The sequence below is a fragment of the Oryx dammah genome, unplaced genomic scaffold (genome assembly GCF_014754425.2).
Source record: "Oryx dammah isolate SB20612 unplaced genomic scaffold, SCBI_Odam_1.1 HiC_scaffold_1, whole genome shotgun sequence".
Taxonomy (NCBI): domain Eukaryota; kingdom Metazoa; phylum Chordata; class Mammalia; order Artiodactyla; family Bovidae; genus Oryx; species Oryx dammah.
Genome location: NW_024070185.1, coordinates 71,260,703 through 71,284,984, shown reverse-complemented (window position 1 = coordinate 71,284,984; position 24,282 = coordinate 71,260,703). Strand labels below are relative to the sequence as shown.

The following is a 24,282-nucleotide window of genomic DNA, read 5'->3' as shown; positions in this document are numbered from 1 at the left end:
GGAACTGCGGCAAGAGTACACGTGAAAGAGAAGCTGAGGCATCTGGTGTTGGAGCCTGTGCTATTTGGTAAAAGGCAAAGAGACGGGGGAAATGCGTGAGAATTCTCAGATGCCAGCCTCAGGGAAGAAAGAACAGTGGCGCCAGTGATAGAAACCAGTGACAGAAACAGATGGGCCCCCCTCTGCTTGGGGCCAGGGGAGAGGAGGAGAAATTTATACATTCTGATTTGGGTGAAATACTCCGTAACACAGAAGGGCACTCAGGTTACATCATTCAAGTGGATTCTCTATTTTTCAGTACATGTCAACAACACACAACATCTACAAACTCCTATACAGTTTATAAGAACTCCCATCTAATATTCATTTCATTCTCAAATCAGCCCTGCAATGTGGACCTTATTTTTCTAATGTCCAGGTCAGAAAACCAAGACTTGATGGTTATAAGATCTGGTCAAAATCACAGGTACTCAGATGATGATTCAGACTCACTTTTTCAACTTGAAAGTCTAGACTTCTTATTTTCACTAAATCACTGCTGCCACTAAGTTTATAACCATTATTCCACGTGAACTAATAATCATATGTAATAAGTATACTAGCTATCAATATCTTATCATGTGTTAGTCACTTAGTTGTGTCCAACTCTTTATGACCTCCATGGATCGTAGCCTACTAGGCACCACTGTCCATGGAATTCTCCAGGCAAGAATACTGGAGTGGTAAGCCACTTCCTTCTCCAGGGGATCTTCCTGACCCAGGAATCCCATGCTGTCTCCCACACTGCAGGCCACATTACCGGCTGAGCCACCAGGGAAGCACCAATAATATTGGAGTGGGTTGCCAATGAACTGGGTAGCCATCCCCTTCTCCAGAGCATCAAGAACGACAGCAAATTTAAGATCAGAACCTACTGCCAGGCTCCATCCCAGATCCCCCACTCTTGTTTCCCTCACTTTAGCTGCTAGGTCGTGTCCGACTCTTTGCAACCCCAAGGACTGTAGCACATGTGGCTTCCCTGTCCATCACCAACTCCCAGAGTTTGCTCACACTCATGTCCATCGAGTTGGTGATGCCATCCAACCATCTCATCCTCTGTTGTCTCCTTCTCCTCCTGCCCTCAATCTTTCCCACCATCAGGGTCTTTTCCAGTGAGTCAGTTCTTTGTATCAGGTGGTCAAAGTATTGGAGTTTCAGCTTCAGCATCAGTCCTTCGAATGAATATTCAGGACTGATTTCCTTTAGGATGGACTGGTTGGTTCTCCTTGCAGTCCAAGGGACTCTCAAGAGTCTTCTCCAACACCACAGTTCAAAAGCAGAAATTCTTTGGTGCTCAGCTTTCTTTATAGTCCAACTCTCACATCCATCCATGACAACTGGAAAAACCATACCTCTGACTAGACGGACCTTTGTCAGCAAAGTAATATCTCTGCCTTTTAACAGACCGTCTTGGCTGTTCATAGCTTTTCATCTAAGGAGCAAGTGTCTTTTACTGTCACAGCTGCAGTCACCATCTGCAGTGATTTCAGAGGCCAAAAAAATAAAGTTTGTCACTATTTTCATTGTTTCCCCATCTATTTGCCATGAAGTGATGGGACTGAATGCCATGATCATAGTTTTCTGAATGTTGAGTTTTAAGCCAGCTTTTTCACTCTACTCTTACACTTTCATCAAGAGGCTCTTTAGTTCCTTTTCACATTCTGCCATAAGGGTGGTGTCATCTGCATACCTGAGGTTACTGACATTTCTCCCAGCAACCTTGATTCCAGCTTGTGCTTTATCCAACCTGGCATTTTGCTTGATGTAATTTGCACATAAGTTAAATAAGCAGGGTGACAATATACAGCCTTGACATATTCCTTTCCTGATTTGGAACCAGTCTGTTGTTCCATGTACGGTTCTAATGGTTGCTTCTTGACCTGCATACAGATTTCTCAAGAGGCAGGTCAGGTGGTCTGGTATGCCCATCACTTTAAGAATTTTCCACAGTTTATTGTGATTTACACAGTCAAAGGTGTTGGCGTAATCAATAAAGCAGAAGTGGATGTTTTTCTGGAACTCTGCTTTTTTGATGATCCAATGGTTGTTGGCAATTGGATCTCTGGTTCCTCTGCCTTTTCTAAAACCAGCTTGAAAATCTGGAAGTTCACGGTTCACATACTGAACCAAACCTGGCTTGGAGAATTTTGAGCATTACTTTACTGGCGTGTGAGAGGAGTGCAATTGTGAGGTAGTTTGAGCATTCTTTGGCATTATCTTTCTTTGGGATTGGAATGAAAACTGACCTTTTCCAGTCCTGTGGCCACTGCTGACTTTTCCAAATTTGCTGGCATATTGAATGCAGCACTTTCACAGCATCATCTTTTAGGATTTGAAAAAGCTCAACTGGAATTTCATCACCTCCACTAGCTTTGTTTGTAGTGATGCTTTCTAAAGCCCAGTTGACTCTGCATTCCAGGATGTCTGGCTCTAGGTGAGTGATCACACCATCATGGTTATCTGGGTCATGACGATCTTTTTTGTATAGTTCTTCTGTATATTCTTGCCAACTCTTAGTAACTTCTGCTTCTATTAGGTCCATACCATTTCTGTCCTTTACTGCGTCCATCTTTGCATGAAATGTTCCCTTGGTATCTCTAATTTTCTTGAAGAGATCTCTAGTCTTTCCCATTCTATTGTTTTCCTCTATTTCTTTGCATTGATCACTGAGGAAGGCTTTCTTATCTCTCCTTGCTCTTCTTTGGAACTCTGCATTCAAATAGGTTTATTCTTTTCTTCTTTGCCTTTAGCTTCTCTTCTTTTCTCAGCTATTTGTAAGGCCTCCGCAGACAACCATTTTGCCTTTTTGCATTTCTTTTTCTTGGGGATGGTCTTGATCACTGCCTCCTGTACAATGTCAAGAACCTCTGTCCATAGTTCTTCAGGCACTCTATCAGATCTAATTCCTTGAATCTATTTGTCACTTCCACTGTATAATTGTAAGGGATTTGATTTAGGTCATACCTGAATGGTCTAGTGGTTTTCCCAACTTTCTTCAATTTAGGTATAAATTTGGCAATAAGGAGTTCATGATCTGAGCCATAGTCAGCTCCCAGTCTTGTTTTTGCTAACTGTATAGAGCTTCTCCATCTCTGGTTGCAAAGAATATAATCAATCTGATTTCACTGTTGACCATCTGGCTATGTCCATGTGTACAGTCTTCTCTTGTGTTGTAAGAGGGTGTTGGCTATGACCAGTGCTTTCTCTTGGCAAAACTCTGTTAGCCTTTGCCCTGCTTCATTCTGTACTCCAAGGCCAAATTTGCCTATTACTTCACATATCTCTTGACTCCCTACTCTGTCTTATACACAACCAGTGTTAATGAGGCGTAAATAACCCACCATCTTTTATATCCAGCCTGGAGCTTTCCTTTGCGTTCCAGATCCACATTATCAAATTGTTCACTCAAATTTTTTTGGATGTTTCAAATCTACCTCACATGGAGTATGTCTAAAATCAAACTTTTACAACCTTGAAAAGATGCCGAAAACCCCTCTGCAAGGTGGTACCCACAGCTCTCTGACCCTGTTCTCTACCTGCCCTGTTTTCTTCATGTGCTTCTCCAGCCTCATGGCTTATGAACCTGCTGTTTTCACTGTCTGGCCCCCTCATGAGAGCTGTCTGGCTTAGTCCCTCACTTCTTTCATGGTTTTATTCCAAAGTCACTTTCTTATTGAAGTCTTTCCTATTCACTCTGTTTATTTATTTATTTTTAATTTTACTTTACAATTCTGTATTGGTTTTGCCATACATTTATTCACTCTGTTTAAAATTGCAACTCTAGGGACTTCCCTGGTGGTCCAGTGGCTAAGATTCTGCACTCCCAAAGTGAGGGGCCCAGGTTCCATCCCTGGTCAGTGAACTAGATTCCATCCACTGCAGAATCTGCATGCTGCAACTAAGACCCAGCACAAACAATAATTTTTTAAAAAAGATTGCAACTCTACCCCCATCATCAGTCTCTCTATTCACTTCCCCTGACATATTTTCTATATAATACTTGCTGAGTGTCTACCCTGTATGAGGCATTGTTCTAGCCCATCTGACATACTCAATATTTTACTTAGCCACCTTAGTATTTTTTTATTTACCTGTCCCTCCAGAATATAAGCTCTACAATTTCAGGGAGTTGGGTTTGTTTTGGACTCTGCCCCCAGGCCTGTGGGCTTCCCTTGTGGCTCAGACGGTAAAGTATTCACCTGCAACGCAGGAGACCTGGGTTCCACCCCTGGGTTGGGAAAATTCCCAAGAGAAGTGAATGACAACCCACTCCAGTATTCATGCCTGCAGAATTCCATGGACAGAGGAGCCTGGCAGGCTACATTCCCCGGGGTTGCAATGAGTCTGACACTACTGAGCACGCATGCCCAGGCGTATTACAGCAAGCACCACAGTAAAAGATCAATAAATACTTATTCAATGAGTGGATTCACTCTCCTCCATAACTGTCCTTTCCCAGCATTGCTATCTTAGTGGATGGCTCCACTGCCCCACCAATTATGCAGACCAGAGAGCAAGGAATCGTTCTTACCACGTCCCTCTTTTTCTCACCCTAATCCCATCAGTCATCAAATACTGTTACTTCATCTCCATCACAGTCATCTTTCCACTTCTCTCTAAAGCCATTTCCCAAGGCTGGCTGTCATCTCTTCCCTGATTATCTGCCATGGTCTATATGCACGTCTCATCCATTCTCTATACCAAAGCCAGATGACCTCGCCAACACAAAAAATGGGCACTGGCTCCCCACTGCTCTCAGGATACTGACAAAACAGGATATGGAAACTCAAAGCCAGATACGCTCTTCCCCTGCTTTCTGTCTCATCTCCCCTGCCCACTTCTGAAGCCCTCTCTTCCCACAGCACTGGTCTGTCACTTCTAGCGCCTGCCACACTCTTGCCTGCTCTTTCCTCTGCCTGGAATGCTTTTTCTCATCCCGTTTACTTCCTTAACTTCCAGTTCATCTTTCAAATCACAGGTGAAGCAGAAGTTTTCTGGGAAGTTTTTCCTGACTCTTAAAAAAATTTTGGTATAACTGACACAGTAAAATCTACCCACTTAGTGTAAAATTCTGCCAGTGGTAACAGACATAACCACAACTACAGTTAAGATACAGAGCGGTTTCATCACCATGAAAAACTTCCCTATGTTTCTCTGTAGGTCAAACTACCCCCTGGCTCCAATTACTAGATAATCACTGATCTGTTTTCTACCCCTAGAAAAAGTACTGACTTAGGCAGAATGCTGTATAAATAAAATCATAGAATATGTTGGTTTTAAGGTCAAACTGCTTTTACTCAGCACAATGCATCTGAGATTCATCCCCATTACTCCTTTTCTTTCTTGAGCAGTATTCTCCTGCATGGTTATCCCACACTTTGTTGATCCCTTCAGCAGCTCAGGGACTTCTGGGCTGTATCTAATCTTCAGTGATTATGAGTAATGGTGCTATAAACAATCACGTACCATTTTCATGCCAACATAGGTTTTTATTTAACTTGTGTATATACTACTTGCTTAACCAGCCTGCCTAGTACAGTATACCTGTCTTGGTCAGTTTGAATTTTATATTCATTTATGTGGTTATTTAATTAATTCAGCCATTAGGGTGTAAAATTCATGAGAGCAAGGACCACATCTGATTATCGTCAGCACTGTATCTCTAATGTCTGGCACACAGTGGTGGTGTTTAGTCGCTAAGTCGAGCCTGATTTACTCGCCACCCTGTGGACTGTAGCTCGTCAGACTTCTCTGCCCATGGTATTTTGCAGGCAAAAATACTGGAATGGCACACAGTAGGCTCTTGCCACACAGCTGCTGAATGAATGAATGAACTATTTCCTTAGTAGACAACGTAAGCAATGTATTTTCCTGTCCACTTTTTCTTTGTCTTTTTAAATTAGGGGAAGGAAGATGGCCAATATATATTTAAAACATAGCTCAGCACTAAAAGAGGCTTCTTTTCTGTGGGAGAAAATAGGAAGCTTGTTTTTTTAGGTTTGTGAGATTGTAAAATCAGTATAGCATGATAAAAAATTTCTGAGAAGGAAGATAAACATGGTCCTTCTCACTATTACAACAAAACTGGTTTGATTTTTGTGCTGGGGAATTTTTGTGCAGTCTTGTCCTGGGGAATATTTGTTTTCAAACTAGCCCTGGCTGGAAATCAAATAAACAATGAGATACATCAATCCACACCTTCCCCGAGCCTGACCCACAGCGGCAGACCAGCAGAGAAGATGGTTCTGTTTTTCCTTTTTTCACTCCACCTGGGAAAAGTCATTTTGCAAAAGAGCTGCCAGAATACCAAAGGCAGCCGGGGGTGAAGAGACCAGCCGCTCAGGAAGTGGTTTTCCTCCCCGACCGCCCACAGTGAGAATACGGGGCTCCAGCTGCTAACACACTAGACCCATCTGGAAAAGAGATGAAGACCTTCCCTCCTCCGACTGCATGGCTCAGTGGCCAGGGAGACCACCCTCGAGCGTCTTACCCGCAGGAAAGAAGGGAAGCCCTGTCCGTAGTAGCCAACAGCAAAGTACTCGGGCTGAGGCCTCATGGCCTTAATGATGTTCTCATAAAACGAGGCTCTTTTTTTCTGTAAGACAAAACAAGACATTTCGTGGGGAGGTTACAAGGGCATCGTCAGAGGGGAAAAAAAAAAGTTCAGGCTCTTTGCTCTATTGTTTCCTATGTAACACAAAGAAATGAAAGGTTTTGGAAAACATCTTGTGAGCCAAATACTTATCCTTCTGTTGGATCGAGGGTTTGGGGTCTGTGTCTATGAATGGGCCTGAGAGAGCCTGAAAATCCCTGTGCTGCATGCTCAGTCATGTCCGACTCTGCGACTCCATGGACTGCAGCCCGCCAGGCTCCTCTGTCCATAGGATTTCCCAGGCAGGAATCCTGAAGTGGGTTGCCATTTACTCCTCCAGGGGATCTTCCCGACCCAGGGATCGAAATCATGTCTCCTGCAATGGCAGGTGGACTCTTTACCACCTGGGAAGCCCTGGGATTCCTTGCTGTTATATGCAGAAGGACAAACGTATGTGCATTTCATCTGTGGGCAAAGCAGGGTTTCGCTTTCACCAGTTGCTTAAAGGGGTTTGGGACCCCTAAAAGGTTAAGAAGCACTTTTTGGGATTCAGGTGGGTGGTTACATTGGAACAGAGACACAGGAGGGAAGAAAGAGAGAACCTTCCAGTTCACGCAGGTGGTTTAGAATTAAGTCCTTGGTTCAGCTACAAGTACCCAGAAGGTGGTGATGATGTTCTGTTTTTCAATATGTGGTGTCATTCTTAACTTTCCCCCTGGAGAGAGGCTTTCTGGCCAGTGGGTACATGGTCAGCTTAAAAAATTTTTTTTTGGCTATACCACATGGCATGTTGGATCTTAGCTCCCTGACCAGGGATGGAACCAGTGTTCCCTGCACTGGAAGTGTGGAGTCTTAACCATTGGACCAGGAGGGAAGTCCCCAGCTTCAGGTTTAAAGGAAGCAAAATAGGTATCCAGACCTGGGGACTTAGACAGTGGTACCCCCCACACATACACAATGGTGTTAGCATGACTGTATTACTAGACTACCTCCATAAAAGGTTTCTATCACAATGTTTTCTTAGAAAATTAACATGTAACATTACTCACACTTGAGCTTAATTTAGTTTCTGAAATTCCTATGTGACTCTTTGCATGATGGCAGGAGCAGGTACCATATACACTGACAAATATTTTTCAAAATGGTGTGACAATTATCTCCTCAAATTTTTACATGACAGTGGGTGACCTGACCTTTTGTGACCCTTCTACTAAAAATGACCCAGTGTCATTTTGTGTTGGCCTCCTACCGGGCATGGAAAAGGTTCACAGCTCTGAGGATGCGGACTACAGGACAAGTAACTCTATGAACAGAAGATGTCAGAAGACATCGGAAGCATGGACAGTCTCTTGGAAGGCAGAGTAACCAGAGGGGAAAGGGAAGCTCGATTAGGGACATGAAGGGTCCACAGAGCAGCAAAAGGCACAAAGCAGAGAGGGCTGCAGATAGGGGTCCTGAGCCCCCTATTAGGGATACTCTGGAGAAATACTGATGATAGCTTTTAGATCTCATCTTTCTTCATTTTTAATCCAAGCAAGGTGTACTTTTCCCTCATAGAAAACATCATTTGTGCTGACTTTCTTACACTTATAACACCATTTTCATGACCACTATGCTCAGCTCCTCTGCAGGAGGAAAGACATCTTCTGATTCAGACTTACCAGGAGATCGCCCAGGCCCTCATAGTCAAAAACTTTGCTCTCGTACGTCTCCGCCAACTCTTTGCTCAGCTTGATTGCCTTCTCCCACATCTTCAGAAAAAAAGAAAAGGAGGGTTACAAGTGGAGAACAAAGCAGTCATTGATCCAGCAGCAGAAGCCATTCCAGAGCCACTGGGCAATGACTAAGGAGTCAGGTGGGTTCAGTTTCAGTGGATATTTCCCCACGTGCCTCACTGCTAGGATCAACTAACCCTGGTTTCTGACATCATAAATCCACTGTACGTTGGCTGCTCTGCCGGGGGGCATTTTCTATTCTGTTTGCAAGAACAAAAAGAACACCATGTGTCCCCCCAAAAAGCAATACTTAGTTGAAAGAACAAAGCACTAAAGACCGCTGAAAGTGGAGGGGAACCAGTTTTGAAGCTTAGGTCTTGGGAGCATGGAAGTCTTGTTGGAGGGGAAGGGAAACAGCCATGGGCTCTGGTTCTGGGCGTATGCGTGTGTGTTTCTTCTGAGTTAGGCTGTTTGGGAGGAGGCAGGGGTATGAAAGTCTGACTGTACTGTTGTGTGGAATTTGGGAAACTACTTCTCCAATTCAGGGCACTGATTTGCTATTTACAACTACACTACCTACTCGGTCAAAGACAGCTTTAGGAAATGCCTTAGAAAAGTGGTCCCCAACCTTTTTGGCACCAGTAACTGGTTTTGTGGAAGACAATTTTTTCATGAATCGGGGAGGGGGTTGGTTTTGGGATTATTCAAGTGCATTACATTTCTTGTGCACTTTATTTCTATTATTTATTACATCAGCTCCACTTCAGATCATCAGGTATTAGGTCACACAGGTTGGGAACCCCTGCTTTAGAGCACTTATGACCAAGCAAGTTACAGCCAAATGCACATACTTGGCATCTGAGGCTAGTATCCCAGATTGATGAGCCTGTGTTCACTTTGGTTTTTCATAAAATGCCTCTCAGCTGGATACTATTAATAACACAGCATCTGGACATGTCCTATTTCAGTCTTAACCAGGCACTATGGTCCATTGCTTCTGGCTGCTGAAGGACTGTATGTGCAATTCACACAGAATTGTACAACACTTTAAAATGAAATCTTCTTATGTCATCATTTGCCAAATTTGTCCCTTCTGAAATCTCTGGGCCTGGATCACTCAAAAGACTCTGAAATGTGCCAAATGGAGACCATTCCAGCTCAGCTAGAACTGATGCAGGCGGCCAGTCAACAGTACCATGGGGCCCAGTTCACTCCTTAGTCGCCAAATGCTAAGCTATGAAGAGATAGGAAGATAGCATAGCAGAGAGGTTCTCAAAGTGTGGTCCTTGCCTGGTCTCTGGGAGTCCCCAGGACTTTTTCATGGGATCCATGAGGTCAAACTATATTCTTAATACAAATACTATTTGCCTTTCTTTCTTTTCTTTTAAATGTTTATGTATTTGTCTGCATCGGGTTTTAGTTGTGGCATGCAGAATCCTTAGTTGTGCACGTGGGATTTAGTTCCCTGACCAAGGACTGAACCTGTAGCCTCTGCACGGGGAGCACGGAGTCTTAGCCACTGGACCACCAGGAAGTCCCTATTTGCCTTTTTTCTATGCTCATTCCCTTAGGAGTCTACAGTGGAGTTTCCCAGCGGCTACAGGACGTGTGATGTCACAACAGATTGGATGTCGAGGCGGATATTCGAATCCTGCTGTTTCTATGGAGCCAGATGATAAAGAGGTTTGCAAAAATATCCTATCACTTACTTTTTTGGAAAATACGGTCATTGTTCATAAACAGATATGATTTATATTAACAGGTAATAAGCTTATTATTGTTGTTAAAAGAAAAAATATTTTAAAATTTTGTTTTAATTTCAGAGAATAAAATCATTAATGGACATAACCCACATGAACAAAAGCTCTTGGGGTTCTTCAGTGATTTTTAAGAGAGTAAAGGAGTACAGAGACCACAAAGTCTGAGCAAATACACTTGTTCTGCACACCTCAAGTTCTTTATCTGTAAAACAGAGATAGGATCGATATTACAGGGTTAGAGCAAGAATTAAATTAGAAACAGTCTGGAAATCACCCCAAATAGTAACTTGCACTAAACAGGTGGTGGTTATTTTATCATTATATTTATTTGACCCATTTATTTGATCAACAGGTTCCACTGGTAAAACAGTGGTGGCTGAAAGTGGAAGGCTCTTAAAAAGAGTCAAATCTGGCAATCCTTTTTGTTTTGGTAGCATTTTCTTTCCCCACTACCTAAGCATTTTCTTTTCTTTTTCAATTTTAAATTTAAAAGCCTTCCAGCTGGACATGTTTTCTCTAGATGATCAGAGATTTCATGACTTGGTGGCCCTGTTTACATGTTTATTTTACTTTCCCTTGTAGGATTTAAGTTGCTTGTTACGTGCAGTCTACGATGTGAGGCAAGCAGTGGCCTAGGGATGGAAAATGCCCCAGGTGTGCCCCAGGTGTTAGCCAACAACATCTTAATGCAATGACGGTGACAGTACCAGCTCCTGGCCTTCAGCAGTATTTAAAAGGTACAATTATGGCTATGAGAGTGGGGCTCTGGGCTGTTCACTGTATTCTCCATTATGTTAAGTGTCCTCCACATAAGTGATCCTTATTTATTGCCTTTCTTACCTTGGGCTTCCCTGGTGGCTCAGAGGCAAAGAATCTGCCTGCAACTCAGGAGACTGGGATTCAATCTCTGGTCAGGAAGATTGCCTGGGGAAAGGAATGGCAACCCACTCCAGGATTCTTGCCTAGAGGATTTCATGGACAGAGGAGCCTGGAGAGCTACAGTCCATGGGGTTGCAAAGAGTCAAACATGACTGAGTGACTCACACTTTCTTACCTTAATTTATCTACTCATTTTCTCACCCATTAAAAATATCCAGCCCCCTTTGAATTCAAAGATACACATGGGAATAGTAAAGAGTAAGTTTGGGGTCACTGCTGCATAATATAGAATTTGTCTGGTTTTTGTCTTGAGTTCCTGGGAGGAAGCTTCTAAACTCTTGAATCTCCCCAGTGATAGAAGTATCTTTGTAGTTCACAGTGGACCCCTCAGGAGACACGGGAATTGATGCTAGTGAGGTGACTTATGGTAGGCATGTAGACAGTCTGAGAATGGGGACTGGCCTTGCCAGAACCAACATCCATGTGATTTGTGTGTGACATGGGGACTCTTGCACTTGCAGCTGGCATCTGAAGTTTGGGCTGACTTGTTGGGAGCTGTGCCCTTAACCTGTGGGCCCTGCACTAACTCAGGCTGGTAAGTATCAGAACTGTAATGTAGTAAGCGTGGCAGTCATTTCCCCCTTTGACCCCTCTCCCCAACACTGACCTTGCCTTTGTCAAAATATGATATGATTTCTTGATATAGCTTCTCTTTAAGCTCTTGCTGGGTGTACACGTAGTAACTGTCCCTCTGAAGCAAATGGGGCACACAGGGCTTGTCAGACCACTGGAAAACACACAAAGGCAACACAAGAGATGAATGCAGCACCATTCATTTAATTAATTAAAGGGGACGAATGCAAACAAACATTCAACTGAAAACCCTCACATAAATATTTGTACATATCTGATTGATCCATGTTTTCAATGATTCACTAAACACAAAAACTGCATACACACACACACACGCACACAGCAGCTTCAAAACAAACAAGTGTCATGCCAAATGGACAAATACTGAAGGCATTCCGTGAGGGTCAGGAATGAGGCGAGGCTGCCAACCAGCATGACTGTGGTCTTGCTGGAGGTCACCATTCATACAACCAGGTAAAAAAAAAGATATCAAAGCATAAAAATGAAGAAAAGGGGGTTAAAAAAAAACTATCATGTGAAAGCAGTAATTGTATTCTTCATAATCAATCTCTTCACAAAGGTGCCTACTAAACACCTACCACAACTGATGAGAGAATTAAGTAGTGGGATAAAAAATAACATATTTGGAAATAATTTAGAGATAATTAAGATAACGGAAGAAAAGATACCAATAAGAATAAATTCAAAATGACTGGATATTCAGGCGCAATCATGCAAATGTACTTAATGCCACTCAGCTGTACTTATACACGCATAGGATAGTAAAGTTTACATTATATGTATTTTATCATAATTACCTTAGAAAGAGAAGATATCTAGAGATTAACATAACATTTACACAGAAAATGTTAACACACCATGGGAAGGCACAAAAGCAGATCTGAACAAATGGAAAGTCATACCAGGCTTTTGGATAAGAAAGTGCTATTTCATAATCATGGAAATTCTCCCTAAATTAATTTTTAAATTTCATGATTCCAAAGTCCATATGCAAAGATAAACAGAAAGGAATAAGGTGGAAAACTCTGAAAAAGAAGAATAAAGAGTAACTACCAGGTCATAAAACATGCTATAAAGAATTGATAATTAAAACAGTGTGGTTCTGGTGCATTATCCAACAGACACCCATGCAAAACACATAAAATCTTGAAAGAGGTCCCCTTGACTCTCCATACAGTGATTCAGTACATGATAAAGATGAGATCTCACACCAACGATGAAACTGAACTGTACTTCATAAGCAATATCCTTATTGAGCAGCTATACAGGGGAAGAAGTGGCATCCACACGTGCCACCTGACCCCAGGATAGGAGAGTTTAACTTTCTGAGCAGAGAAAATGAAAAGATGTACAGTCACTGGGACTTCCCTGGTGGTCCAGTGGTTAAGAACCTGCCTTCCGATGCAAGGGGTGCCAGCTCAATCCCTGGTTGGGGAACTAAGGTCCCACGTGCCGCAGAACAACTAAGTCTGTACACCGCAACTACTGAGCCTGTGTACTCTAGAGTCCATAATCCACAAGAGAAGTGTTGTGCTACAAGAGAAGTCCCCACAACCACAGTGCAATACAGACACTGGAGTGTCTGATCACCTCACAGTCAAAAGCTTTCCCCTCTAATCCAAGTAAGATTTCTGGTGCCCCAATCATGAATATGAACTGTGAATGGCTGACCTGGGGCAAGTTGTCAAGCAGAAGACGTCAGTTTTTAATTCCAAACCTTAGAACAATGTACATGTATTCTTTAGGTATAAAACAAAATTGAAACTGTGTAAGAAAATTAATTGCTAGGGACAAAACTGGAGGCAGGGAGATGTAGGAGGCAGCTAAAAATGGAAATTTGGACCAGGATAGCAGCAATGGAGATAAAGAAAAATGGATAGGGTGGGGAGTGTGGAAGAGACCTCTGCACCCCCATGTTCAGAGCAGCATTACGAGCCACAGTACAGCTTAAGTGTTCATCAATGGATGAATGAGTACAAATGTGGTTTATACACACAACGCAATATTACTTCACCATGAGAAAGAAGGAAATCCTGCCGTCTGCAACAACAGGGATGGACCTTAAGGGCATTACACAAAGTGAAATAAATCAGAGAAAGACAAACACTGTATGATCTCATGTATATATGGCATCAGAGAAATCTAGACTTGTAAAAACAGAGAGTAGAATGATGGTTACCAGCAGCTGGCAGGTGGGGAATAGGAGAAAGACTGTTTAAGGATATAAACTTGCAACTAGCAGGTAAATAATTCCTGGAGATTTAAGGCTGTCACATAAATTTTCTCAACCAAAAAAGAAAGATGGCTTCCCTGCTGGCTCAGTGGTAAGGAGTCCACCTGCCAATTCAGGAGACACAGGTTCCATCCCTGATCTAGGAAGATCTCACCTGGCTCAGAGCAGGTCCATATGCCACCAACTACTGAGCCTGTGCTCTAGAGCCCGGGAGCCGCGACTACTGACACCTGTGCACCCAAGAGCCCATGCTGCGTAACAAGAGGAACCTCTGCAACGGGAAGCCAGTGGACAGCAACCAGAGTGGCCCCTGCTCGCCACAAGCGGAGAAAAGCCTGTGCAGCAATGAAGACTCAGCACAGCCAAAAATAAATAGATAAATAAAATTCAAACATTTTCAAAAAGAAAGAAAAGTGGATAAAGTGAGGGCAAGTTTTGGACAAAGGGTCCATGATTCTTGCTTGTGGAGAATGTGGGACCATGTCAGTAAAAGATGATGACCAGTACCTTTTATTAGATGGTGGTGCCTTTTAGTGAAATGGGGAGAAACGAGAGGAAGGGACGAACCCAGGAGGACAGTGGAGGAAACAGCTTGTGTTACTGACATGCTAAGTTCAAGATGTCTATTAGTCATTCAGAGACTGATGTTGAGAGAACAGTTTATATAGAATCTGAAGTTGGAGGAGCTGTCAGAGCTGGAAATAAGTATTTGAGATTAATAACAGAGAGATGTATTTATATCCACAGCACAATACTTTCTCAGTGACAGGTAAATAGGAAAGTATTTCTACAGTTATATATTTATTTACAACTCACTTCTCTGCAGTTTTACATATTTTTAAAAACACATGGATCGATGTGCATTTTTTAAAAAAATTAAGAGTGTATCAGCAGCCTGAAACGTGTGCTCTGCTTCCTAAGGAGTTTTAAATAAATGATACCCATGCCTATATTCACAGCAACATCATAAACAATAGCCAAGACATGGAAATGTCAACTGATGAATCAAGATGATACAATATGTATATACAGTGGAATACTACTCAGCCATAAAAAGAATGAAATAATGCATTTGCAGCAACATGGATGAACCTCGAGATTATCATGCTGTGTGAAGTCAGTCAGTTCAAGAAAGACAAATACTATATGCTGTCGTTTATATGTGGAATGTAAAATATGACACAAATGAACATATCTATGAAACAGAAACAGACTCACAGAGAGAACAAGCTTGTGGTTGCTAAGGGTGAAGAAGGGGAGGGGAGGGATGGATTGGGAGTTAGGGATTAGCAGATGAAAACTATTGTATATAGGTTGGAAAAACAACAAGGTCTTATTACAGAGTGCAGGGAGTTTTATTTAATATCCTGTGATGAACCATAATGGAAAAGAATATGAAAAAGAATGTGTGTGTATATATGTAAATGTGTGTGCGCGTGTGTGTGTGTGTGTGTGTGTGTATATGTGTATATATATATATATAAATGTATAACTAAATCACAAGAAGCAACAGAACCAGACATGGAACAACAGACTGGTTCCATGGTCCAAAATCGGAAAAAAAGTACGTCAAGGATGTATATTGTCACCCTGCTTATTTAACTTATATGCACCAGGAGAAATATCAATAACCTCAGATATACAGATGACACCACCCTTATGGCAGAAAGTGAAGAACTAAAGAGTCTCTTGATGAAAGTAGAAGAGGAGAGCGAAAAAGTTGCTTAAAGCTCAACACTCAGAAAACTAAGATCATGGCATCTGGTCCCATCACTTCATGGGAAATAGATGGGAAACAATGGAAACAGTGACAGAAATTATTTTGGGGGGCTTCAAAATCACTGCAGATGGTGACTGCAGCCATGAAATTAAAAGACACTTGCTCCTTTGAAGAAAAATAATGACCGACCTAGACAGCTTATTTAAAAGCAGAGACATTACTTTGCGAACAAAGGTCCATCTAGTCAAAGCTTTGGTTTTTCCAGCAGTCATGTATGGATGTGAGAATTGGACTATAAAGAAAGCTGAGCACTAAAGATTTGATGCTTTTGAACTGTAGTGTTGGAGAAGACTCTTGAGAGACCCTTGAACTGTAAGGAGATCCAACCAGTGCATCCTAAAGGAAATCAGTCCTGAATATTCACTGGAAGGACTGATGCTGAAGCTGAAACCCCAATACTCTGGCCACCTGATTGGAAGAACTGACTCAGTTGAAAAGACCCTGATGCTGGGAAAGATTGAAGGCGGGAGGAGAAGGGGATGACAGAGGATGAGATAGTTGGATGCCATCACTGACTCAATGGACATGAGTTTGAGTAAGCTCTGGGAGTTGGTGATGGACAGGGAAGCCTGGTGTGCTGCAGTCCATGGGGTCACAGAGAGTTGGACATGACTGAGCAACTGAATTGAGCTGAAAGCACTTTGCTGACAGAAGAAATCAACACAACATTATCAATCAACTATACTTCATAAAATAAACTTAAAAGTAAGTAAGTAAGTAAATAAATAATAATGGACATTTTCCCAACCTTGGTCTAAGTAGCTCTGCCTATTTAGAAAGTACACAAATACTCTTGGATACAAGGGTCCTCCCTGAATAGGAGTTTTTCTCATCAAAATCATGACATGTATATGACGTGGTCCCACAGGGCTGGACAGCTGACACACTGCCTCCCTGATCCACTCACCTGCAGGAGCTCGGCATGTAAGAGGAGCGTGTAGGCAGCTTCAGTGTAGTTCTCACAGTCCCGATGCAAGTCTCGCAGCTTGTACAAGTACCTGGTCAGAAGGGGAGAAAGGAGGCATTCTGCCGCCAGGGAGTTGATGGGATACTCGGCTCATGCCACAGCCAGGTGGCAGGAATCGTTACTTTCTAATCCCGTAAGGCAGCAGTCCCCAGCTTTTTTGGCACCAGGGACCAGTTTCATGGACAACGATTTTTCCATGGACGGGGCGTGGGAGGCGGTGGTTTCACGTGATTCTCATGAGGAGTCTGCAATCTCGATCCCTCACTTGCACAGTTCACAGTAAGGGTCAGGCTCCTATGAGAATCAAAGGCCTGTGCTGATCTGACGCAGGCAGAGCGATGGGGTGCCACTGAAAATACGCATGGAGCTTCATTCACTGGCCCGCCGCTCATCACCTGCTGCACAGTTCAGTTCTTCGCAGGGGGCTGAGGACCCTCTTTAAGTCTTTGTGCTGCTTCCCGTCTTTTCCTAGTGCCTCTGTTCTACGTGGTATTCTTCATTTAAGCTAGTAGTGTTTAAATTTGTTTTTCATGTCCCAGACCTCTTTGGGAAGCTCATGAGAACTAAGGAATCTTTCCCCAAGAAAATGCACATGCTTTACATCCAAGCTTGTTCAAGGCTTCCTGAACCCAGGGCAAACAGTGCTTGACAGAGGGTGAACCTCATGTCTTTGCCTGGTTAGCTGGCTGGAGTGTCCTCCATCCTTCCCTGACACAATCCTCGCCCCGCACTTCCTTGTGTATTGATCTAAAGAGTTTACCTTTTCAGGAGGATGGGAACACATTCACATACTATTTGGTGTCTTTTGAAGCAGCAAGGATGGTGTTCAGGTTTATCATTGCTTGAAAAGTAATTAATAAATCCATGACATAAACAGCAAGAGCAGAAATTTCCTTCGGCTTACCTTATGTAGATGTCCTCTCTCTTCTTTTCTTTGTAAAAATTCTACAAAAAAAAAGACACAAAATACAACTGTAAATAAGTTATTGATGAGCTTGCCACAAAAACAGTCAAACCGCTAGCTGCACTTTTCAACAGTGTCATGTTTCCAAAGGCTTTGTTCTTTTCCTTTAATGAATTACACCCACAAAATAAGGAAATGGCAGCATTTTGTTCTGGGTGTCTTTTTTTGGCCATGCTATATCACTGCAGATGATGACTGCAGCCATGAAATTAAAAGATTCTTGCTCCTTGAAAGAAAAGCTATGACAAACCTAGATAGCATATTAAAAAGTAGAGACATTACTTTGCCAACAAAGCTATGTTTTTTCAAGTAGTCATGTACAGATATTGAGAGTTGGACCATGAAGAAGGCTGAGTGCTGAAGAATTGATGCTTTTGAACTGAGGTCCTGGAAATACTCAAGAGTCCCTCGGCTACAAGCAGATCAAACCAGTCAACTCTAAAGGAAATCAATCCTGAATATTCACTGGAGGGACTGATGCTGAGGCTGAAGCTCCAATACTTTGGCCACCTGATGTGAAGAGCTGACTCATTTGAAAAGATCCTGATTCTTGGAAAGATTGAAGGCAGGAGGAGAAGGGAATAACAGAGGACGAGATGGTTGGATGACATCACTGAATCAATGGACATGAGTTTGAGCAAGCTCCGGGAGATGGTGAAGATCAGTGAAGCATGGTGTGCTGCAGTCCAAGGGGTCGAAAGAGTCAGACACGACCAAGCATCTGAACAACAACAATGTGGTATGTGGGATTCTAGTTCCCCAACCAGGGAGAGAACCTGAGCCCCCTGCATTGGAAGCACAGAGTCCTAACCTGGACCCCAGGGAAGACCCAGGAAAAGTTTCAGTTTATAAAAAGAAAAGTTGAAGAATTTTAAGACCAATGTGAGGAAAATCGAGGTGAATAGACAACAGGTCATAATACCGAAATCACTTGATACTCTTGTTTTCTTAGGGAGTCAGAAATGGTAGGTATTTTGTTTATATTAAGCAGAGGAGACCATGGCTGCTAAACCTCTGAGGTCTTTGGTCCCAGGTATACTTCTTTAGGAAAAGGCAAGACCACGGGGTTCTCTTCCTTTGAGGATTTTATGGACTAATTCTCTACTCATGGTATATCATTTCTAAAGCATTTTCATCCGTGTCTGATACTTTCAACAAAAAAGCAATCACATAAAAAAATGCAGAGAAACAGTTTGAGCATGACCTTCTGTAAGACAGCTGAGTCAAAAGCTTATGTTGCATTTTCCATTCCTATTTCTATATTTATCCTCAAGGTCTGAAGCAGTTGTTATCTGTGAGTTCAAAGCTGAGTTAGCCATTCCAATTATCTATTTTTGGCCATGTGGTATAGCTTGCAAGATCTTAGTTCCCAAACCAGGCACTGAACCCGAACCCACAGCAGTGAAGGTGCTGCGTACTAACCACTGGACTGCCAAGGAATTCCCTTGGCCATTCCAATTAGACTCAGCAGGACACATACTTCAAAAAGGCTGTCAAGAGAGAGCCTCCTGTCTGCCATATTTACTTAGAGCTGTGCAGTCAGGGGCGCTAGGCACCGCCCTCTCGGGGACCCAGGGATGTGGTACATACCAGCACGTTAACAGTACAGCTCATGCGGTTTTCCTTGCTCTCGTCATGCATGATGATCGTTCTGTAGTCCAGCAGATTCTCTAAGAGGCTGCTGACCAGGAGCGCGAATACTTCTCCAGAACTGGAGAGGTATTTATGTTTCCGGCAATGCTCTAAGAGCCTGGGGGGCAGAGATGGAGACAAAATGCCTTGTCCCACACCTACATTCCAGCACCACCTGTGAGTGCTGCCCAAGGTCCTGGCAGCAGGTGGCGCTGGACCAAGAGACACACATGCTTCATATGAGTCCAGGTTATCCTATCCTGGAGCCTTCACTCACAAGGCTCTCTGCTGTTACTCAAGTTCTGCATTTTCTTTAGGTCTGCAGCTCAAGCCCCACCATCACTGAGAATCCCAGCCCATGATGCCCTTCTTTGAACTTCTATTTCTAAATAGAAGTATTTCTATTTCTTCTGTCTATACCACAGAAATGAGAACGTTTGCCCAAGAGGTTTGCGTGTACTATCTGATTCCTCTGCTCATTTGAAAGGATCATCTTTTTCCCGTCTTTATTCTCAGGCGTCCTGAGGGAACTCTGGAGAGTCTCGGAGTAATGCCCAGCGGAACCTAGGAACCTAGTATACTATCCAGACAAGTGGCTTTTCACATAAAAGTGTTATTTTTCAGGAAAAAAAAAAAGGCACAGGTGTAAATAAGTAAACAGAAGTTAAACTTTTGGTCTAAATTATCTCCCTCTGGACCCAAATAGAGCAAAGTTCCCATAGGAGCTTCTTAGATTAGACAAAAGAAAACTTGGTGAACAGGACAAAAAGTGGGTTCAAAGCACTAGATTAGACTCTAAAATTATTCCTGAGCACTGGAGATTCGTGCAGTCATAATTTTCTGCATTCATGATTCCAAACGAATGAAGGAAAAACAAGATCTGTACATGAAAAGTCAACTGTAGGATTTTTTTTAAGTGTAGTTTTATCACTTGTAAACACTGTGGTTATGTGTTTCTATGTGTGGGTAACTTTGGCACTTAATTCCTGTACGAGATCAGAACTGCCGAAGTGATAAATTGAGAGGTTTGAAACTCAAATAGGCAGATCAAATGGACACAGGATGAAACGATCACCCAGACTTCTAGAACTTCAAAACATAGACGAGTCATCAGTTCCATTTCTGAGCATCCTCTGTGCTGATGCCTTAAAAATTTTTTGAAAAAAAGAGAATAATAGAGTTGGGAGTGTCACTGTCCCCAACTCAGTCTACTGCCTACCACTTCCCCAAAGCAGGTAAATCCTGGAATGATCTAGGCACATATTGCATCAACAGTTGACTGAGTTTGCCATAAAAGTTCAGAGAACATAAGAAACGAACAGTTAGGGTAGTTAGAACCTAGGATGCTAGGGAAATCTGCAGGTAATAACAGTAACAAACACCAGAAGAGCCCACATTCATCCAGCATGAGCTCTGCGACAGATACTTTGTGAATACATCATCTCATTTAAATCCACACCAAAATACAGATCCTATTATTGTAGATGACCAAAAAAAAAAGCATCACATAAATACAAAGTCAAAATCCTAGTATGTGGAAAAAAACGGGATTTGAAGCACAGTCTTTAACTCTTAATATCTAAGTGTTTCTTAAAATTCTTCAATCAATCAATTAATTATTTTAGGGCTGTGCTGGATCTTCATAGCTGTTTGGGGCTTCCTCTAGTTGCAGCAAGCAGGGGACAGTTACTCTCCAGTTGCGGTGTGAGAGCTTCTCATTTTGGTGGCTTCTCTTGCTGAGGTGGCTCAAGGCACACGGGCTAAGGAGTTGTGGCACGCAGGGTTAGTTGCCCCTTGGCATGTGGGATCTTCCCAGACTAGGGATCGAAGCCGTGCCCCCTGCATTAGTAAGTAGATTCTTAACCACTGGAGCACCAGGGAAATCTTATCTGAGTGTTCTGAAACACTGTTTTTATATTGTTTTATAAAACAGTTTTACATTGTTATTCCATACACGCAAAGGGTGCCAGAGTAAAAGGGCCAGAGGGTGCCAGAGAGGGAGGGAATGGACGAGCTGAGTTAGGGCTGGAAGGAGGGAAACGCAAAGGACTGACAATGTACCTAGTGTTCCCAGACACCCTTTCCAGGGCATAAGGTATTTTTAAGGGGACCTTGAAAAGTTTTTCCCTTCTCCTTTAAATGACTATTTTGAAGCCATAATTAGAGGAGCTAGCACTTTTGTTAAACTTCAGCAATTCAAACACTAGGAAAAATATCACCACTCAGTCGATCTCCCCCCCTCCTCCATCTGCCCTGTTCTTGAGGGCCAGGCTAGCCAGGAAAACATGAACATCTGACTCACAGCAGATAAATGAATGGTAGCAGTGGATGGTGTCAACTCCATGCACCTCACAGAAAACCAGTGTGGTGGTGACCCCAGCGATGCTGAGACTACTCAACTGGTCTGTAAGTGCAGCAGAAGCCTGTTTTCGTCCATCACTAAATGATGCCGTCAGCTAGAGATTCTGTTTCTGAAATACTCACAGTTTTTCCAGAAGGACCTTGTATTGTTCGTCTCCTCTGCCCCCTTCTACCTCCTGGTCCAGCTTTGTGATCAACTCATTCTCAAACTGAAAGCAATCAGAATTTCACAGGAGAACATCACAACCTCAGAAGAGGACAGGAAAGACATACGGACAACAATTCTAGACTAGGACCCATCCCTCTACTGAACTGTGAACTCTCTTCACTATACACAGAGGACGATCACAGTTCACATCACTCATTAATAATGCACCTGCTAGCTAGCTAGCTTCAGTCGTGTCCGACTCCCTGTGACCCCATGGACTGTAGCCCACCAGGCTCTTCTGTCCATGGGATTCTCCAGACAAGAATACTGGAGTGGGTTGCCATGTCCTCCTCCAGGGAAACTTCCGAACCCAGGGACTGAACCTGGGTCTCTTATGTCTCCTACATTGGCAGGTGGGTTCTTTACCACTAGGACCATCTGAGGAGCCCAATAATGAAGCAAGGCGATGTCAAAATTTTCTAAAGCAATCTGGTGTAACTTTGTCCTTTGCTTTATAATTGCAGAAAGAAAACTAGCCTAAGTATTATTTTCCTATCACAACTATGCATATAAAAATAGCTTAATGGTTTTAACTTTCCATTTTATTTTTGGTTCCTGTTGAAGTCTTGACAATGGGATTGCTTTTGCAGAGCTTCATAGCTGCAAAATCTTCCTTTTGATACTAATATACTATGTATTGATAGATAGGAAAACTGAAGTACAGGAAAAATGTATATCAGGCAAACTGAGGCCTCCAAACTAAAGACTTCAAAAACTAAAGCTTAATCCACTATAACGGTTGCAAGAGATAGGATTAAAATGCATAAAGTCAAATTTTTTTTAATGATCCAGAGATAAGAGTGCTGCTTTAGGAAACACATGTACCAAAAAGACTGCTTCTAGGACCAAAGATGGACTATCTTAATTCTGTGTCTAATTGCTTTACAAAATAAAATGCAAAAACAGAAGATTTAGATAACTTTGATTTGTACCGTTTAGGCTACTGATTCTCTACTAGAAAAAGAAAAGAACTGGGTTCTACATGCACTAGTCAAGTGGTCCACTCCTTACCATATGGAAATTGCCGTTTCCACTGAAATTGAACTCACACTGCATCATATCGAAGAAAATGGGGATGGTGGCTTTCCGAAGCTCTACTTCGGGGGTTAATGTGACTTCCAGAATGGGACCCACCATGGATGGGATGAATTTGATTTTATGGGGACCTGAAATGAAAGGAAGTGAGGATATTAAACAATTTCACCAGAAGTAAAATGCTACAGTTTTCCTCCACAGGGCCCATAAGAAAAGAAAAAGTTGTGGGTAAAGCAATTCAATTCAGGAGAGAGTGACTAAATATTCTATTTCGATAACACGTGATTGTCATAAGAGACCCATACGTCAACCTGCACTTCCAGACACACAGACAAATCAATCGCAATTGAAATGAAATTTTAACTGAATTAAAAGGAATTAAAATGAAAAAGACTGCATCGTGGGATGCATGGAGCACGAGTGGTGTTCGGGTTGTACACTTACCCAGGTTATACCACATGTCCCGGATCCTAAAGCCGATCTCCTTTCTCATGTCCCCGTATCTAGGAAGATCATAAACCAGGAGAAAAATGTGCGGTGGAAACGAGAACATGTAATACTGATACAATGATAAGGGGAGTAAAGAAAGCTTGTGTTCTCTAGATCACCATCAAGGTATATACCGAGGCAAAAATCACATGAAGAGCTGCAGCTGACACGTAAATAAGCCCCCAAAAGACCGATACACATAGAGATGAGGGGACACAGACATACAGATGGGGGTCCAGCAGAAGATGGAGCCAAGTAAGTGCCAAAAATCACTGAGAAGATGAGATCAACACACTTACTGAAGGGAGAAGAGTGAGAAACACTGTGACTGCTCTTAAGCAAAAATAAATAAAATACTAACGGAAAGGAAGATGACTGAGGTACGACTTACATGGTAATATGGCTAATGATGTATAACAAACATGCTGCCTGTATATACTTATATTAGAGGAACCCTGATCCACACCAGTACATTCTTTAAAGCGCTTACACTGGGAAGTTCTAGACATGCATCCTCAAATGGGGTGATAACGTCTCCAAAGGGGTGAAAACTGACCCATGGGGACAAAAAAAAAAAGCTTACTGCTTCGGCATATAAAGTAAGGTATACATTTAGTACACAAACATGTATTTAGTATATAGGTGGTATTAATATTTCATTGGGGGGTTTGTGATTAGGAAAACATTTTTCTAAAAAGGTTCCAGGGACTTCCATGGCGGTCCAATGGTTGGGACTCTGCTTCCAGTGCAGGGGCATGGGTTCACTCCCTGGTCAGGAAACTAAGATCCCACACGTAGCATGGCATGGACAAAAGAGAAGAAAAGTTAAAAACATAAAAAGGTTTCTTACAGAAGTTTACAAGGGAGGACAAAAATGTAGAGAAACATTGATCTAGACAGTGATTCTTGGGTGGAGATGAGTAAGAGTTACCTGGAAATCTTTTAAAGAATACAAAAGCTGGGGGCTGCTCTAC

General features: G+C 42.5%; 1 protein-coding gene across 1 annotated transcript in view; it reads right to left on the bottom strand.

Moving 5' to 3' along the window:
- Nucleotides 1–24,282, bottom strand: part of DOCK5 (dedicator of cytokinesis 5) — a 201,612-nt gene that overhangs the window by 35,276 nt on the left and 142,054 nt on the right. The window contains exons 31-39 of the mRNA XM_040243303.1: nucleotides 23,264–23,322; nucleotides 22,796–22,950; nucleotides 21,700–21,785; nucleotides 19,174–19,333; nucleotides 17,524–17,564; nucleotides 16,560–16,650; nucleotides 11,653–11,772; nucleotides 8,293–8,382; nucleotides 6,530–6,634 (exon numbers count right to left, since the gene is read on the bottom strand). Coding sequence (XP_040099237.1) covers nucleotides 6,530–6,634; nucleotides 8,293–8,382; nucleotides 11,653–11,772; nucleotides 16,560–16,650; nucleotides 17,524–17,564; nucleotides 19,174–19,333; nucleotides 21,700–21,785; nucleotides 22,796–22,950; nucleotides 23,264–23,322 — 907 coding nt within the window. The remainder of the gene's footprint in view (nucleotides 1–6,529; nucleotides 6,635–8,292; nucleotides 8,383–11,652; nucleotides 11,773–16,559; nucleotides 16,651–17,523; nucleotides 17,565–19,173; nucleotides 19,334–21,699; nucleotides 21,786–22,795; nucleotides 22,951–23,263; nucleotides 23,323–24,282) is intronic.